We start from the raw sequence: 19,723 nt of genomic DNA, 5'->3' as shown, positions 1-19,723 counted from the left end.
TTTGCATTCAAGGACATGAAAGATGGAGTGTATCCCCACGCAAGATCAGATGGGAAACTCTTCAGCCTGTCCCGAATTAAATCAAAGACAACAGTCAAAAGGTGCTAATCAGGGAACATCTATTCGCTGATGATGTTGCCCTCATAGCCCACAATGAAGATCTACTACCAGAACTCATGGACTGCCTTTCAAGTGCCTCTCACGCATTTGCTCTCACCATAGAATCATAGAATCATAGAATATCAGGGTTGGAAGGGACCCCTGAAGGTCATCTAGTCCAACCCCCTGCTCGAAGCAGGACCAATTCCCAGTTAAATCATCCCAGCCAGGGCTTTGTCAAGCCTGACCTTAAAAACCTCTAAGGAAGGAGATTCTACCACCTCCCTAGGTAACGCATTCCAGTGTTTCACCACCCTCTTAGTGAAAAAGTTTTTCCTAATATCCAATCTAAACCTCCCCCACTGCAACTTGAGACCATTACTCCTCGTTCTGTCATCTGCTACCATTGAGAACAGTCTAGAGCCATCCTCTTTGGAACCCCCTTTCAGGTAGTTGAAAGCAGCTATCAAATCCCCCCTCATTCTTCTCTTCTGCAGGCTAAACAATCCCAGCTCCCTCAGCCTCTCCTCATAACTCATGTGTTCCAGACCCCTAATCATTTTTGTTGCCCTTCGCTGGACTCTCTCCAATTTATCCACATCCTTCTTGTAGTGTGGGGCCCAGAACTGGACACAGTACTCCAGATGAGGCCTCACCAATGTCGAATAGAGGGGAACGATCACGTCCCTCGATCTGCTCGCTATGCCCCTACTTATACATCCCAAAATGCCATTGGCCTTCTTGGCAACAAGGGCACACTGCTGACTCATATCCAGCTTCTCGTCCACTGTCACCCCTAGGTCCTTTTCCGCAGAACTGCTACCTAGCCATTCGGTCCCTAGTCTGTAGCGGTGCATTGGATTCTTCCATCCTAAGTGCAGGACCCTGCACTTATCCTTATTGAACCTCATCAGATTTCTTTTGGCCCAATCCTCCAATTTGTCTAGGTCCCTCTGTATCCTATCCCTGCCCTCCAGCATATCTACCACTCCTCCCAGTTTAGTATCATCCGCAAATTTGCTGAGAGTGCAATCCACACCATCCGCCAGATCATTTATGAAGATATTGAACAAAACCGGCCCCAGGACCGACCCTTGGGGCACTCCACTTGACACCGGCTGCCAACTAGACATGATCACTACCCGTTGAGCCCGACAATCTAGCCAGCTTTCTACCCACCTTATAGTGCATTCATCCAGCCCATACTTCCTTAACTTGCTGACAAGAATACTGTGGGAGACCGTGTCAAAAGCTTTGCTAAAGTCAAGAAACAATACATCCACTGCTTTCCCTTCATCCACAGAACCAGTAATCTCATCATAAAAAGCGATTAGATTAGTCAGGCATGACCTTCCCTTGGTGAATCCATGCTGGCTGTTCCTGATCACTTTCCTCTCATGCAAGTGCATCAGGATTGATTCTTTGAGGACCTGCTCCATGATTTTTCCAGGGACTGAGGTGAGGCTGACTGGCCTGTAGTTCCCAGGATCCTCCTCCTTCCCTTTTTTAAAGATTGGCACTACATTAGCCTTTTTCCAGTCATCCGGGACTTCCCCGGTTCGCCGCGAGTTTTCAAAGATAATGGCCAATGGCTCTGCAATCACAGCCACCAATTCCTTCAGCACTCTCGGATGCAACTCGTCCAGCCCCATGGACTTGTGCACGTCCAGCTTTTCTAAATAGTCCCTAACCACCTCTATCTCCACAGAGGGCTGGCCATCTCTTCCCCATTTTGTGATGCCCAGCGCAGCAGTCTGGGAGCTGACCTTGTTAGTGAAGACAGAGGCAAAAAAAGCATTGAGTACATTAGCTTTTTCCACATCCTCTGTCACTAGGTTGCCTCCCTCATTCAGTAAGGGGCCCACACTTTCCTTGGCTTTCTTCTTGTTGCCAACATACCTGAAGAAACCCTTCTTGTTACTCTTGACATCTCTGGCTAGCTGCAGCTCCAGGTGCGATTTGGCCCTCCTGATATCATTCCTACATGCCCGAGCAATATTTTTATACTCTTCCCTGGTCATATGTCCAACCTTCCACTTCTTGTAAGCTTCTTTTTTATGTTTAAGATCCGCTAGGATTTCACCATTAAGCCAAGCTGGTCGCCTGCCATATTTACTATTCTTTCGACTCATTGGGATGGTTTGTCCCATCAGCATCAAGAAAATGGTTGTATTAGGACAGGGGGTTCCACAAGATCCTTCAATTACCTTAAATGCAAACCAGCTAGAAGTAGTCCAAAAGTTCAGTTATTTAAGTTCCACAGTGACCACCAACTTCTCACTGGATGATGAACTAAATGTTCGCACTGGAAATGTTCGCCACCACCTTTAGCAGACTAACTAAAAGACCATGGAACAACTCAAAGCTTACCATCAAGACCAAAATGCTAATGTACCAAGCCTGCATCCTCAGCACTCTCATGTATAGTGGGGAAACATGGACAACTTATGTTCATCAGGAGAAAAGGTTAAACAGTTTCCACCTGTGTTGTTTACGCCACATACTCAACACCAAATGGCAGGATAAAGTCACCAATGCAGAGGTTCTTCAAAGGGCAAATGTAACTAGTGTGACAGCCATGCTCAAGCGAAGACGACTGCTCTGGCTGGGCCATCTGAGTAGGTTGGAAGACGGATGCATACCCAAGGACATGCTATATGGGGAGGTATCAGAGGGAACAAGAACAACAGGATGTCCAAAGCTTTGCTATAAAGACACATGCAAGCAACATATGAAGGAATCTGGAATTGATCCTAAACAATGGGAAATCTTGGCAAGTGATCATAACAAGTGGCGCTATCGTCTCCATCAGGGTATCGAAGTCCATGACAGACGCTGGCTCCTACAGCTTGAAGAGAAAAGAGTCCGTAGGAAGCAAGCAGCTCCCAACCAAGATACATACATTTACAATAACTGCCAAGATCATGCAAATCTTGGATTGGACTATTCAGACACGTGAGACATTGCAAACCATCTACATCATACGCTGCAACTCCCACCATCCCTTGCAGACGACAGGATGCCAACAACAAGGTCTGTACAACTGTAACAAAGTGGGAATGTTCTTAATGTTTTCTCTGAATACTGTGTGTGCCTCTGTTTCCCCGCTGTGTTACTCAAGTATTTGGGTGGTGGGATAAGGATGTGTGACCTTTGCAGAGACTGCTAGAGTGCAGGAGTGACTGGCAACTGATAGCCAGACCCATCCTCTGCAAGGAGCCAGCCAAAGGTGTTGGAGAACAAAGAGAGAAGTGGAGGTCATGTGTTTGCCTGAGAAACAGACAAAGGCTGGAGATGGAGCAGCTGGGCATGACAGAGGCTGGGCTGCCAGAAGCAAGTCAGTCTCCTGGTTTGGGACTCGGGGGCAGAACCCATGGCTCTGGGCTCTCTATCTCCCCCTGCCCAAGATGGACTGTGCTGTAACCAGGAGTCTCATGATCATTATTGTTTTCCTTAGAGCCCCAGCTCATGGAGTCAAGTGGATATGTAATGATTTCAGCCTTCATTCTTAAAGAAAAATGAAGTTTCTAACCCTCGTGGCTGTGGAGATAGCTTCAAAATGTGACTCCAGTGAACCCTCAAAGCTCAAAAAGCAGAAGGCAAATACAAAGAACACCAAACTTATTATTTTTACATAATCTCATGATTCTAAAGTCAATCTCATGTTTTTTTGTGAACCTGCTTCATGCTTTTTGAATATTTAGGGTTAGCAAGACTGTCAGAAAGTGACTTGAAAATGTCAGTTTCACTCCTGTTTAAAGTCAGTTTCTAGTCTAGTATTTGTAGGGGGATAATATCCCTAGAGCCCAAGGCAGATTCAGTACAAACTCACAGGGCCTTGCCCAAGTAGGATATTTCCAAAAGTTAAATGATCTATTCCAAGCTTGGTGAACTGCAAAAAAGTGATAGAAAGTAATCTAGATTTTTCTACAGTTGTTAGAATTGTTGTGTTCAAGAGTTAGTAACAAAGTAAAAACATACATTAAAATGTTAAACCTAACCAGTGTCTCTTAAGTGACCTGACACAAGATGTCAGAACATGTTAGTATTAGACCTAAGTGGGTCTAATATTTATTTAATTTTCTTCCTTTATATAGGAATTAGATGAAGTGCTTCTGTCAGCTAATTTCTAAGTTATTATCTAAAAAAAAAAAGTTTTCAGGTGCCTAAGTAGCCCCTGGACTCACAGTTAAAGTTGCCCCCCTCCCACCAAAATCTGAAATGGTGCCCCTGGCTGTCACTTCCTGCTTTCTTTACTAACAAGATCTGTTCTATGTTGTGTTGACGATGACTAATAAACCCTTCTGTTTCACAACGGTGGCTGAGAGTCACTGCTGACTGCAAAGCTGGAGGGCATATAAGGCTTCCCCATGTGTCCCATTCAGGTGGACTCCCTGTGTGAACAGGGGTGCTGAACACTCCGAGGTCAGACCCAGGAGGTGCTAAAGAGGAGGAGGCTTGCCCGAGTGAGAGTATGCCCAGAGGGGAGACACACTGCACTACAGTCCTGTCTGACTTCATTCAGAGTGGTTCCAAAGCACTGAGTCTGTGACTCCATGACAACAACAGATTGAAACAATTATGTATGTGGATGTATAAGAAATACCTTGTCTCCAATATATGTTTGCAAGACCAATTCAATAATACAAAGTCTCTATATAAAGTATAACTATATATATAGTGTATATATAGTGTATATATACATATAGTAATACTTTATATAGATATAGTCAGTAATATAAAGTCTCTATATACATATTTCCTCCACATACCACAACCCTCTCAGAGAAAGCCCCCTAAATACATAATTGCAAAACTGTATATGTATAATTAGGGTAAAAATCAAAGGAATATTACTGTAAAAATATCCTACATCCTAAATGCAAAACTACATTTAAGAGGTATGAGCAAATGCACATATTTTCGGTGTACAGGTGAATCGCATCATAGGCGCGTTTAACTTACACGAAATCAACTATACGCACTCGGCAAAAAAGAAGAAAAATAATAGGATACCTGTAAATAGTGCGAACGATTCCGCCCACCATTCCACTCAATGAGCATATGCCCTGGAGTGAGTGTGAGATGGGAGACGTGAATCTGCTGTTCCCTCAGTCGGTCTCAGTTCCCACGTGCCTCTCATAGTGTGAGCATCTCGCCATGCTGAGTGTGATTCTAGTGTTTAAAAATACTGTATGTATTTTTCGTACAACATGGCCCCTAAACGCAAGCCAACTACTTCATCTGGTGCTCAATCGAAGAAACAGCTATCTGTTCCAATGCTGGAGGAAAAACTGGCTGTGTTGGATTTATTGAGAGATGGTATGTCAGTCTCCAACATGGCACAGAAATATGGCTGCAATGAATCTAGCATCCGTGCCATCAAGATTCGAGAGAGAGAAATTCATCAAGCCGTGGCATTAAGTGCTCCAATAACTGCTAAGGTTATGAGCCAGGTGCATGATAAGACTTTAGTGAAGACTGAAAAGGCATTAAACTTATGGCTGGGAGACATGAACCGTAAATGTGTGCCTATCGATGGCAACATGTTGCGAGAAAAGACTCTTAGCCTCTACGCGCTGTTCAAACCTCCCGCCAAAGAGGGACAGCCTTCTGATGAGAAGGAATTCAAAGCCAGCCAAGGATGGCTTAACAGTTTTAGGAACTGCTTCAACCTCAAAAACATGCAGACTACTGGTGAAGCTGTATCTGCCAATGAAGAGGCAGCAAAAGCCTACCTCGAACAATTAAAGAAAATCATAGAAGAAAAGGGCTATCTTTGGAACAAGTTTTTAATGCTGACGAGACTGGGCTCTTCTGGAAAAAAATACCCAACCGCACTTAAACTTCGAAATCAGAAAGACAAGCCCGTGGCTTCAAAGCAGCTAAAGACTGTGTGACTGTTGTTTTGTGGCAATGCGGCTGGGCATTTAATAAAGCCGGGCTTGCTCTACAGGGCTGCAAATCTCCGTGCCCTAAAAGGCAAGAACAAAAATCTCCTGCCTGTGTTCTGGCAATCAAATAAAAAGGCTTGGGTGACAGCAGCATTATTTCTGGATTGGTTCCACAAGTGTTTCATTCCTGAGGTCAAGCGGTACCTTGAAGAGAAAGGACTTGACTTTAAAGTGTTGCTGATCGTAGACAATGCTCCTGACCACCCTGCGACACTCCGGTTTGCGCATAATGACGTTGAAGTCGTCTTTCTCCCTCCCAATACCACCTCCATCCTCTAACCTCTCGACCAAGGCGTGATTCGCTGTTTCAAGGTCATGTACACAAGGCTTACGTTCTCACGGATACGTAGCATTATGGATGCTGATCCCAATCTTAATGTGATGGAGTGTTGGAAGTCCTTCAACATTGCCGATTACATCACTTATATTAAACAGGCAATGGATGCAGTCAAGCCTGAAACAGTCAATGCATGTTGGCGAAACCTATGGAAAGAATGTGTGAATGATTTTAAGGGTTTCCCAACCATTGACAAAGAAGCGAAACGCATTGTTCAGATGGCCAGGCAAGTGGGTGGTGATGGCTTCGTTGACATCCTTGAGGAAGAAACTGAAGAATTAATTGAGGGCCATAGAGAAACACTGACTAACAAAGAGCTAGAGGAACTGATAAAATCGTCTATAGAAGATGAAGATGATGACGACGAACAGGAAGAGCCAGCAAGTTGGAATCTTCATAAATTTGCTGAAGTGTTCAAAGCAGCAAAACACTTGAATGATTTAATTTCTGAATACAATCCCTCTATGGAACGAAGCCTCGTATTACGGACGATTTGAGACCATATCAAGAAATGTTTGAGCAGCTCAAGAGACAACAGCGACAGTTGCCAATCACCATGTTTTTCAAGGAAAAAGAACAAGCAGCAGATGAGCCTACGCAATCAACTTCTCAAGCTGAACCGGAGCCAACCACTTCGTCTACGACTCACTCTCCGTCACCCAAGCTCTCCGTCACCTCCGTCTCCTAGATCAACATCAAGCCCTAATGACCTCCTGTAATTACCTCCCTGTAATTACCCCCTGCAATTAAAAATACAGTACTGTAAAATTATATTTTGCATATGTACTCTTTATTATATACTGTATACATTACACATTTACATCTATTACTGTACAGGGTTGTATACACAAAACCATGTACAGTATACTGTACTTTATGGGTAATTTAAGGAATTTTCAAGGGTAATTTTGACTATATGCGATTTTCGCCTTACACATTGACTTTAGAACCTAATCCCTGTGTAAGATGCGACTCCACTCTGTATTCTATGTAAGGGTTATTTCTTTTTGCTTACTTTCAGCAGACTTATCATTTTAGTTGTTTAATAATAAGGTTTACTTGAAATTCAACCAAGTTTCTCTATGAGGGCCTTGCTTAAATGCAAGTCAACTTGTCATGAATTTTTTTTTTATACTACAGTTTTCCAGCAAGAAATCCCTGTTCTTGAACAGTGGTAAGGACAGTAATGGAAAATATAATTTTCTCCATCAAGATTAACTACAGAACAGAATAAGAAAAACAACATGAGTCATCAGGAGTCCTACACTGGTTAGCATGTTCTAGAAGGCCTGGAATCAGAGGACTGAACTTAATTTCAGGATAGTTAGGCAAGAACCCCTCCTACACGTACTGTAAGACTCATTAGCTGGCAAATTACCTAAGTTTTCTGCACTGGTTACCAATTTACTTCCAGGTGAAATTCAAGTTGGTAGGTTACTATCTGTAAAGCCCTTTATGATGCAGGTCCCATTGCAGCAATCACTGGAACTTTCACTTTTAGAATTAACTTCCACTAGAACAGTCTGAACCCACATCTGGCCCCTATGGAATATACTGTAAAATTTAAATCTTTGTTAAATAAAACCAGTCCTGGAATCCACTGATATTTAGTCTGTCATCTGAGTTTTCCCATCTCTGACTCCTTCAGAGAAATTAGCTTGCATCTGTAAGGGTTTGGGATATATACATCCCCAACTTTAGGAAATGTTTGTTTTGTACCCTATGTAAATATCATCCAGATTCTACAATAGTAGGTGCATGTAAACAGATGAGATCCTTCATCTCAGTTTTCATGCAGTACAACACAATGCATTACCATTCAAACTCACCCCCTTCTTGGTGTTTTACCTTCATTAATTAACTTATGTTCCCCAGGGCAGGACTTAGCTTATAAACCTAAACCTTATCCTGGGTCTACTTTTCAGCTGGCAGCTATTAAGGTTTCTCCACGAAGGACATCACATACATCATCCTATCTTTCTCACCTCAGAAACAATGTCATACTTTTAGTGAATCAGAATAAATGAGACCTACCTGGTCTAGCTACCAGGACAACTCAACAGAATCACTCTGTACCTCCACATAGTGTCCTATACTCTGCCACCTGCCATAGGGTATTGGGCATGGATGTAAATAATAATTATACAAGCAGTTTATATCAGATTTACCTTTGTGATCTACTGCTATTACAGAATAGTATGACCCCTTACATATTATCAGTGAACCTATTCGCATAAATACCGTTAGTATGCAACATGTAAAATAAGAAGTTTTGACAGGTCACAAAGGTAAATTTGAAGTTGACCAGATAAGGTGACAAAAGTTGAAAAGGAATTCCCTTCCTCTGAAGAACGGCTGTATTAAAATTGAAATATTTGGTATAGCAAACAAAGCCATTTAGAAAGTAGAACTCTCAAACATTAGAACAAAATTATATTTCTTTTGAATTAGTTCACTTTTTCTAGTAAGTAATTTAGTAACTGATTTTTGGAGGAAGCTGATTGTTCAATTATGTTACATTACTTCACTTTTTAAATCTCTTTATATTTGATAAATGTTTTATCTGATTTAGTGAATTTTAAAAGCAAACTGTTTTGGAAAACTATTTTTAGGAAACATTTTTTAGGAAACACTAAGAAGCGCAAAAAAATTCAAAGTTAAAACTCCATTTTTAAACCATTGCTAATGAACAAACAAAAGAGATTCACAGGTGTTGATGTTTTTACTTACACAAAAGCATTAAAGCATGTCAACAATTTGTACAGAATTTTAACTTACTCGTGCATTAATGGTAGTATGGTCCATGCACCATCATGTCTGTCCATCTGATGAATAAGCAGAACTCTAGGTAATTCCTTTAAGAAAACCAAAAATATTCTTATGAGACAACGAAGTATTTTACAACACAGTATTTTCTTAGATGCCTAATTAATTTTAAAACTAAATTCTTGTGGAAAGACTATTTCACTCTGTTATTTTCCACAGAACTGAGTAGCAAACAGGCTTGTAGACTAAAAGAGACTAGGGATGTAGCAGAGGGATATAATTCAGACTCTTGGAGAGGGAACTTCTTGCAATTTCTTGTTTCTAAACCCTCTCTCAGGTATAAAACTAATGCACCTCTCACTTCAGTGAAATTTTATAACTATTCTGGATAATCTATCTGGTTATACCACTTCTGGAACAATGAAATGTTTATCTTATAAAGACAGTGTCTATAAATGAAAGTGGAGTATGCAAACTCTTCTAATGAATTATACATAAATTATGTTAACCAGAAATATTTATTAAATTCTATAGAGCTAATTTATCATCTAACAGAGGATTATAACATAAAGCCCACTATTCTTGATGACACCATTGTTTTTGTTCCAATTCCACTGGTATTGTTAGGAGTAGTTACTACAAGTATGCAGTGTCCCCAGATTTCCAGTCAAGACTTAAATCAACAATCCAGTGTATTTTACAGGACATTATATGTTTTACTAAAATTTCAAACAACATTTGGCCGTTTACTGTTAGTGTGATTCAAGAACCACCATTGCACGTTATCAGAACACATTTTATGAATATCATAACAATATGATCTAATGGTTCTAGGTAAGAAAGCAAAAGGATGAAAGGGCTGGATTAATATACACTTTGGATATAAGCAGGAGTTACACACAAAATTTATAGGGTAATTTACAGTATATGTAGGAAGAGAGCAGTCTGAACAAAGTAAACTGGTTCAATCACCTTTCCTTGGCTCAGCTCCTCTCTTTTGGGAAGCACCAATGGGATGAAGCTCAGAAAAAGCACTCTCCCTCTCCTCATATCGGAGGCTCCTCCATTAATGGAAATGGAGGGAACAATCTTATCCTTAGCACAATATCTTTTCCTGTACATATATTATTATTATTATCCCTTTCCCTTAGGTTTAGTCTACATTCTGCTCTTGTAAGCTCTCTCTTTCTGGTGCTGTCCTTCTCCTTCTTTCCTAACTCTCTCTAAAACCAGAAAATGTTAGGGTGCCGATCTTCCCTTTTATCCATCTCCAGAGATGCACCAACTCTATTCTTCTCCTATTATTCAAGCAGTGGTCTACAGAATCTATTCTGTCATAGCACATATGTTTCTCCAACATGACAGAGGTTGTCTATATGGCTCCTACTTCAGCATTTCACATCTCTCTGCCAAAAGCCTTGCTAAATTATGCTAGGGTTGCAAACTTTCTAATTGCACAAAACTGAACACATTTGCCCCACCCCTTGCCCCTGCCCTGCCCCTTCTCCGAGGCCCGTCCCCCACTCACTCCATTCTCCCTCCCTCCGTCACTTGCTCTCCTCCACCCTCACTCATTTTCACTGGGCTGGGGCAGGGGGTTGGGGTGCAGGAGGTGGTGAGGGCTCTGGCTGGGGGTGCAGGTTCTGGGGTGGGACCAGAAATGAGGGGTTCAGGGTGCAGATGGGGCTCAGGGCTGGGGCAGGGGGTTGGAGTGTGGGAGGGAGTGCAGGGTGCAGGCTCTGGGAGGGAGTTTGGGTGCGGGGGGGGCTCAGAGCTGGGGCAGGGGGTTAAGGTGTAGGAGGGGGCACGGGGTGTAGGCTCTGGGAGGGAGTTTCGGTGCAGGAGGGGGCTAAGGGCTGGGGGGGTGGGGTGGGGGGGGTGGGGTGTGGGCTCTGGCCAGGTGGTGCTTACCTCAGGCGGCTCCTGGAAGCAACAGGCATGTCCAGCTCCTAGGCAGAGAGGCCAGGGGGCTCCACGTGCTGCCTGCCCCTGCAAGTGCCACCTCCACAGCTTTCCTTGGCCACGGTTCCCGGCCAATGGGAGCCTTGCAGCCAGTGCTTGGGGTGGAGACAGAATGCGGAGCCCCCGTGGCCACCCCTGCGCCTAGAAGCCAGACATGCCTGCTGCTTCTGGGAGCCGCAGAGAGCCAGGGCAGGCAGGGAGCCTGCCTTAGCCCCACTGCGCCGTCGACCTGACTTTTAGAGGCCCAGTCAGCAGCGCTGACCGGAGCCACCAGGGCACCCTTTCAATCAGGCGTTCTGGTCATTTTTTAATTACTTTTTTAAAGTCACTTCTGGCTTGGAACGTAGCGTAACGCACTTCAGCCCAAAATGTGCTAGGCCCTTTAGAAACATACAGGCAGTAGTAGTCCCTGCCCCTAAGATCTTACAATCTGCACAGACAAGACAAACAAGCAAACATTTATTTAACGGTTAGGTACCTGTCTTCAAAGTACTTTATAAACATTAAAGCAATCTTATAACTCACCAGTAGATAAGCTGTAATAAAATTATTTTATAGGTGTATAAATGAGGCAGAGGGATGCTAAAAGCATTGCTCAATCCACAGTGAATCAAGCAGAGCTAGAAACAGAACTCAGGGCCATGACTTTTCCTAGCTGTATGCATTAAAAATCTTCTCCATCAGTAAGCTAAATATTTTGAGAATGGCTTATCAGATTTCCACATGAAAATAACTGCTCAGAGTCTAATAATTTTTTTAACATTTTTGTTAATACTGAAATTTCACAGATTAACTGCTAATCTGAGACAAATATTGGCAGAATGTGGCTATGCAACCTAATTTAACCAAATCTGGTATGCAAATACCTAGATTCACATAGTATTGGATATAGTTTCACAGCTGTACAGTGAAATCTATCAGAATTGTACAGCTACAGCCAATGTGTAAAGAAGCAGTGTACTAACCAAGAAGAGATTAGAACTTTCATCGATTTTAAGGCCAGAATGAGCCTCTGTGATTACCCAGTTTGATCTCCTGCATAACACAGCCACAGAAGTTCACCCTGGAATTCTTATGTCTAACCCAACAATTTGTAGTTGAGCTAGGGCATATCTTTTAGAAAGTCATCCAATCTTGATATTGCTATGATATATGTAACATGCCCTGTGTGACTTCTACATGCCATTGTATGTGAGTGCCTTGTAATCGTCAGTGAAATATAAAACTCAGTAGTGGATGGTGATATTTGTATTTAAACTACAAGTCATCTGATCAAAGCTTCAACAAATGCATGCCCAATACAAATTATGACTATGTAGAAATACATAATATACACCAGAAAGGGAGAAGAGCTAGATAAAATAAAGGACTATGTTTGTACAAGAACAAATGAATAAATTTAGGCTGAAAATCAGAAGAGAGTTTCTAACCATCAAAGGAGTAAGGTTCAGGAACAGCCTTCCAGTTGGAATACTAGGGGTGAACAACCTAGCTAGTTTTAAGATGGAGCTTGATAAATTCATGAAGATTATATGAAGGGGTTGCCTTTGACAGCAGCAGACTGGACTCAGTGACCCAGGATGAGTTCTATGTTCCTATGTAGCAATTTATTCAACCCTCTCACACAGAAGAAGTGCAAAATATATCCAAAAGGTTCTCTTGGATTTTCCTTTAAAAAGACATACCATATTGTAGGTCTCTGTAGGATTTCTGACATAGTGAAAAGACAGTGCAAGTCTCTGAGCTCAAAACTCATAAAGAAGGGCATCGTGCCAGGAATTCTTACTGTCAAATGCAATGAACTGCTTTTTTTTTACGAGAGTGATCACCTAACTAAATTCACTTAAAACTAAATCTGTATTTATAATAATCAATTTTAAAATGCTTTGAAGCCACAAGTATTGATAAGCATCAGACAACCAGTTATATTCCAAGGAACCCGAACCATTTTTTCACAAAATTTTATCCAAACAAAAAATGCAAGGGATGTAAAAATATTGGTTTTGCATGAAACTACCAGTAACAAAATTGCTTTATTTCAACTTAACACATCATCAGTTATTAGGTTGTTTATCCAAGGTTGCCTTGACCTACTACTCCTGCCCAGAACTGTACAGTGTTTATCTCTTTTATGAAGTGCACAATTTAGGAATTCCGCCCAAAGGAACAAAAGGTGTGCAAATATCAACCAGTTAGTATTTTTTATCCTTCCCCATTAATTTGCCTATTTTAGAAGCTTTTTAAACAAGTAGCTACCAGCAAGGAAAAAAAAATTATTCTGTGTTAAGTCTCCCTCTGAATATAGATAACAATAATGTAACAGTGTTACTTTAAAATCTCTACTTCTCTAGTGTTTGGATTGTTGTTTTGAAAAATGGACCCGTTCTATAAAAACAAGTGCAGTTCTACAAAGAGGTCAAGGTCTTAGCCATACTCTGCTTCTATCAATCAAGAGAAAGATGTTTGAAATCCAAAAAGATTACCACATTGCATGGACCTCAGATGGGGACTCACCTTGCCAGGGCCCAATCCTGCACCGCTGAAATCAAAGGGAGTTTTAACACTGATTTCAATGGGACCAGAATCAGGGCCACCAAGACTAACGAGTAGTTTGTCTACACAGCAATAAACAAACAAACAAACAAACAAACAAATAAATAAAAACCCAAAGAAACAAAAAAACCAACAACCACCAAACAACCTGCAGCAACAGTCTCAGGGCCCAGGTGAACCAGCTTTAGCTACAAGACTTAAAAAAGCCATGTAGGTGTTCAGGCTTGGGCAGGAGCCTGGGTTCCAAGATCCCCCCGCCTCACTGGGTTTCAGAGCCCAGGCTCCAGTAGTCCCAGCATCTACACAGCTATTTTTAGTCACACAGTGTGAGCCCCAGGAACCCAAGTCAGTTGATCTGGGCTCCGAGATTCTCTGCCACAGGTATTTATTTATTTACTTATTGATTTGATTTATTGCTGTGCAGACATACCCTGAAACAGACTTTTGCATGTGATGGAGTCTGACTGACATCAATGGGTCTCAATATAAATATCGCAGTCTCCTTCTGTGGAATTAGAGCCTAGTATTGTAAATAAGGCACCTTTACCAATGTTTGCTTGTTTTTGGTGGGCCATTCCCCTAAATTTTATTTTGCATTATGCTGACAAGGTGCCCAAAGGTACTCTTAGATTCTGTTAGAAAGAAGATTTTGGAATAAGCCACCAAAATAAATATTTAAAAAGCAAGTAACCTCATAAATGTATTTACATTTACCATTAACATTCCCAGAAACTAGGTTAAGACATTAACACGTTCTTCTTACAAAGTACTGTTCAGTTGACCAGGATGCCAGAAAGTTGAAGTAACATAAATGTCTAATGGAAAAAAATTTCAAAATATATCCACTTTCACGATTGGATAGTCGCATATGTACCTAAATTCAAAATAACCATACTGCTCAAGAATAGCGCCTTTACTTTCAGAAATTATTGGGGAGGAGAGGGAGCATAAAAATATTTCAATTTCCAAACTCCACAATTTTCAGGTGACAGCAATGATGGAATTAATCTTACTTTTCAGTGATCAAAATGTGACTTGTGTTTGCTTTAGCAAGAATTCAGGGTTTGCCATCTAATAAAGCATTAACCTTTGTGTTTACTTTCAATCTGAACAATGCATATAAAATTCTAATGATAGATCATTTCATTCCTTGCCAACAAGACATAAAGTGAAGATAGCTCTTTAGAGTAGGAATTTACAATCCAAAAGATAAACCTTTTCTGGATTCATGCACTGAGAAGACCAGAGGAAGGATTAATATTGAGTTACATAAATATTTTGATATGTTGACTTCTTGCGAGCATTGTAGGAGAAGAAAGTCTTTATTAATTCAGGATGCAAATCCAATCCCAGGATTGGAACCTAAACAAAGATGAGATGTCTATTAAAACTGATTTCTAAGACCCCCCTCACAGGACTTCACGCGTTTAACCTATATTACTCAACCTTTTGTATGTGGATTTCCCAGGAAGGAGGACAACATACTGTATGTGTAAAATACTCTGACTTAACTATAATAGGTGCTTTAAATTGAGATTTGCACCCTGAAGTATTTTACACTGCCAAGTTCTCTTCCAAAAAGGGTTGGAATAACCTTGGGTGCTCTGCTATGCAAACAAAAATATGCTTTCTTCCCAGGCGCAGATCAGATATTAAACAAATAAGAACAGAGACTATTTTTACCTGGCTTAAACCCAAAGCATTCAGAACTGCAATATTAAAAAGACTGTAAAACAAATCAGTTCAGAAACAAAACACATTGATGCTTCTTTTAATAAGCACTCTCAAAAACCCACAAGCACTCACAAAACTCAGGCCAGGATTTTGTATTCTTCTCTGTTATTCTGTATTTAAATATCTCTAGCTGTCTTGTAGTTTTACTCTTTATTTTTATCAGACATTCAAAAAATGTTGTCTGCAAATGAGATCTATATAGCGTCTAATGTACCATTGTTCAAAGTCATGGGAAAATAATCAATAATATGCATTTTGTCTTTCTAAAAATACCCTGAATCAACAGTGAAACAACTGTGTTGACAAGTGTCATTGCACAAAAAAGCCCAACAACTTCCTCACCTCCCACTTTAACACTATAGCCATTTTTAATATTTCATTATCTTAATTCAAAGCACTAGCACATTTCAGTTAAAATTTTTAATAGAAAATTTGGATCAAATGTATGGTGTATGTCCCCCACATACACCATACATGGAGGGTGGAAGTCAAGATTCAGCTGTTTATTGTCTCATTCTTTCTCACTTTATCTTTTTCTATATTATATCCCTTTTCTTCTCCCCCATCTGTTCTTCAGAAAGCTGGCTTTAAACAGTCTCCCAAAATGTAATTTGATTATTTTGTGACAAGGCAAAATGCAGATGATGAGAAAAAAGACTGATGCAACTTTTGAATATTTTCAGAGTTGTAGTATGTGAACCAGGATGTAGAATCATTCCATGCATCCCATATACCTTCATGTTGAAATACTCAAAGACTGTAGTACAGCTATAAGGATCGACAGTCTATGTCATTTCTTAATTCCAAAAGAAACTGAATCATAGTGTGATAGCTATGGCAGTTTCCTGCAATATCCTGGATGAACCTTATTGAATTAAATCTGTCCTTTTCTATCTTTTGGTGCCTGTTCTTGGTGTGGGTTTATATACCATCAAAGTCTTATTTTCGACAGTCTAAAAAAAGTATCAATGAGGCTGGAGAACCCATACAAGATTTTCAGTATGAATTAATAATCTTCATTTACACAGCAATTACCTGTTTGGCTCCAAATCCAAGAAGCAATTTTTACAACAAATATACTGGTAAATATCTTTGTAGAACCTAAAATACATTATAATGATCTTTCAAATGTGTTTGTCATTTGATTGACATTTTGACAGTGTATTTTTAATGGAAATATAATACTTTAAAAATTGCTAGACTGACAGACTGGGAAGCCTATTTCCTCTATTTGTCCACATCAGAGACCTGCAATATGTTTTATTTATTTATCATTTATGCAACACAAGAAGTATGCTTGGCCATTATCCCTATGTAGAAGCCCAATTTCTTCCACCCTCTTCTTCAGTAACATGTATCAATTCTGTTCTGAAGGTGCTGCTTGTAGGTATGAAAGTACAATGCAGTTTCCTGCCTATTCAAATCCATGGCTTCGCACACATCTATCCACTAGGAACTGGACAATCAACACATTTTGAAAATCTGTAGGCAACCAAATTTTCTGACTTAATATTTACCAGCACTGTCAATCTGGGTGGACTACCTGGGGATGAGAAGAATGCTCAAGTCACCTCAAGGAGAAGTCTCATTCTGACCAGAAATGCTCAACACCTCTTGTGAAGCTAATGGGGCCAGTGGCGTTGGACCACTTTAAATAGTGGCGGTGCTGAAAGCAGTTTTTACTTTTGACCTCATGTTCCCCTACCCCTGTACATGCCCCTCCATCCCCCAGAGCTGTGGCTTGCAGCAGGGTCATGTCTCCGGGAGGGGGGACCTGGACAAGGGTAAGGGGGCCAAAGCTGGGGCCACAGCTGGAGATGGACACTAGGCAAGGAGCAGAATCCCAGGCATGGGGCCAGCGGCTGGGATCTGAGCCCCAGGCCAGGGAGTGGAGCCCCGGGCCAAGGGCCAGAGCCTCACATAAAACCTGGGGGTGCTGCAGCACTCCCAGCATCCCTAGCTCTCCTGCCTATGAATGGGGCTTAAGAATACTCAAAGTTTCCCAAGACTGGAGGCACAGGTCTAATCTTCCTCACAGAGAAATCGAGAATATTATCCACTTCAATGGAAACAGGAGCAGGCCCATAGTTAGCGACAGTAATATGTTACATGGTTTATATAGCTGCCAGTTGCTAAACAATTCCTCAAAAATTCAAAATATTAAAGATGTAGAAGAATTCAAAATCTAAAATATTTATCTTTCAATAGGTTCAAGGCAGGTATGTGCCCTGCTAAATATAGCACATGGACTTTTAATGTCTATGAACTCAACCTGGCTGTTAGAAATATTCTGTATAAGATTTTGTAAAAGATAGCACTGCAGAATGCAAGAAATAAGCATAGACCATAAAGGCAGAGACCACAATGATAAAGAAGTGGCAAAAGGAAATAGTTAGAAGAAAGCAAAGATAAGGATGAGAAGAAGTCAAATATACAAAACTTCTTTTTATCTCAAACCTTCAAAGAATCACCTATTTCTAGATGACTTTAAGGAGGAAAGATCTGAATAGAAGCTAATTCCTTAATCTTCAAAAGTGACTTAATGATTTTGAATGCTTCTATATTTTGGAGCTCAATCTAACTTTAAAAAGCCTGAGATTTTCAGAGTGTTCCTCTGAAAATCAGACCCTTTTAGAGGGGTCTCAAAAGTTGGGCACCCAAATACTGAGGCACTCAGTCACTTTTGAAAATGTAATGCCAACAAGGACAATGAGCAGAGAGAGAAAACTCTGAAGAGATAGAAGAAAAGATATTGGCACTGAGAGCAGCTGCAGATCGTTCTACCAGTAGGTCATAATGTTCAGAAATGTGGACAATTGTTTTGCACGCTGAAGGCAGGACAACATACTGCATGTCAGAAGGAAAACCTCACTATGGGAAGAAGAAAACTGTCTAGTATTAGAAAGACTGCATAAGAGAAGGTACTCATCATTGTCCACATAAATATGAAAGACAGAGTCTTCTACTTATTGGAAAGCATTAAAATTTCAGATCTTCAGACTCTTGTGCAAAGAACTGAAGATTACGACTACACAAGAAACAGATTCTGCCACCTCTACAGATGAATGGAACAACTGAGGATCATAGAGGTGATCTAGTGGCTGAGGTAGTGGTACAGGCATCAGAATTTATTTTATTCTAGTCAAATTTTTAATATCACAACTATCACCATGTTATCCGACTATTTCAGGAGCTTTGACCAATGGGTGTGTACAGACCCAATCTACCATTGAAAAAAAATGTTCCTACTAGAATTGGAATTCTTCAGACAAGCAAAAAAACCGAAACACAACCACCTTCCCCCTTTCCTTCTCCACCTAATTACATCCCACATGCCAAGTAGGGCAACATTACAGCACTTTCTAACTTCAAAATGCATGTGAAAAAATTACATATGTTTCAGTTGGAATGATTCATGTGGAAAAATATCAGAACTCAACTAGCAAGACAGATGGGAACTTTAAAAATATACTGTAATTATGCCTTTGGCAAGCTCAATAAACCATTTCTGGCAGGACTGTTGATGTTGTATGATGTGAAGTGCAGAATATGCTTTTCAGTAGTAACCCATTTTGCTATAAGAAAAGGAGTACTTGTGGCACCTTAGAGACTAACACATTTATTTGAGCATAAGCTTTCGTGAGCTACAGCTCACTTCATCGGATGCATGCAGTGGAAATTTTCACTGCATCTGATGAAGTGAGCTGTAGCTCACAAAAGCTTATGCTCAAATAAATTGGTTAGTCTCTAAGGTGCCACAAGTACTCCTTTTCTTTTTGCGAATACAGACTAACACGGCTGCTACTCTGAAACCTGCCATTTTGCTATGTGATTCTGAAGCTTTGACCTTTTTTCTCTCCATAACTTTTTTCTTTTTAAACAATATTTTCTTAATTTGGGCCAAATTTTTCCTTTCTATTGAAAAACTAGCAATAGTAGTTAGTAATGAGTAGTAGGACTACTAGTCATAGTAGTTACTAACTAATGAGAAATTAACTATTTTCTTGAATGAGACCCATTTCTACTAGTAAACACTAGAATCACCAACAGATCATTTGGTAACAAACATCTAACGATTTGTAACATTTTGTTATGAATCACATTCCAATACCTTAATGACTGAACACATTCATCTATACGTCACCTTTTTCCCATAATTTCTCTAACCTCTCTTTTTTTGAGACCTGAACTGTTATAAATGTTAAATTATGAAGATTTCATTCTCTCATACATGTTGCTTTGAAGATTTTTGCATCAGCTGGTAAAACTATCTCCATTACTGAAGTTCTTGGTCAGTCAAACTCAGCAGATGTTCTTG

General features: G+C 40.5%; 1 protein-coding gene across 7 annotated transcripts in view; it reads right to left on the bottom strand.

Moving 5' to 3' along the window:
- B3GLCT (beta 3-glucosyltransferase) overlaps nucleotides 1–19,723 on the bottom strand; it is a 145,822-nt gene that overhangs the window by 68,775 nt on the left and 57,324 nt on the right. For all 7 annotated transcript variants that reach the window (XM_048847064.2, XM_048847022.2, XM_048847058.2 and 4 more), the window contains one exon: nucleotides 9,169–9,245. In XM_048847064.2, coding sequence (XP_048703021.2) covers nucleotides 9,169–9,245 — 77 coding nt within the window. The remainder of the gene's footprint in view (nucleotides 1–9,168; nucleotides 9,246–19,723) is intronic.

The sequence above is a fragment of the Caretta caretta genome, chromosome 1 (assembly GCF_965140235.1).
Source record: "Caretta caretta isolate rCarCar2 chromosome 1, rCarCar1.hap1, whole genome shotgun sequence".
Classification (NCBI taxonomy): Eukaryota; Metazoa; Chordata; order Testudines; family Cheloniidae; genus Caretta; species Caretta caretta.
This window is presented reverse-complemented; position numbering and strand designations above follow the sequence as displayed.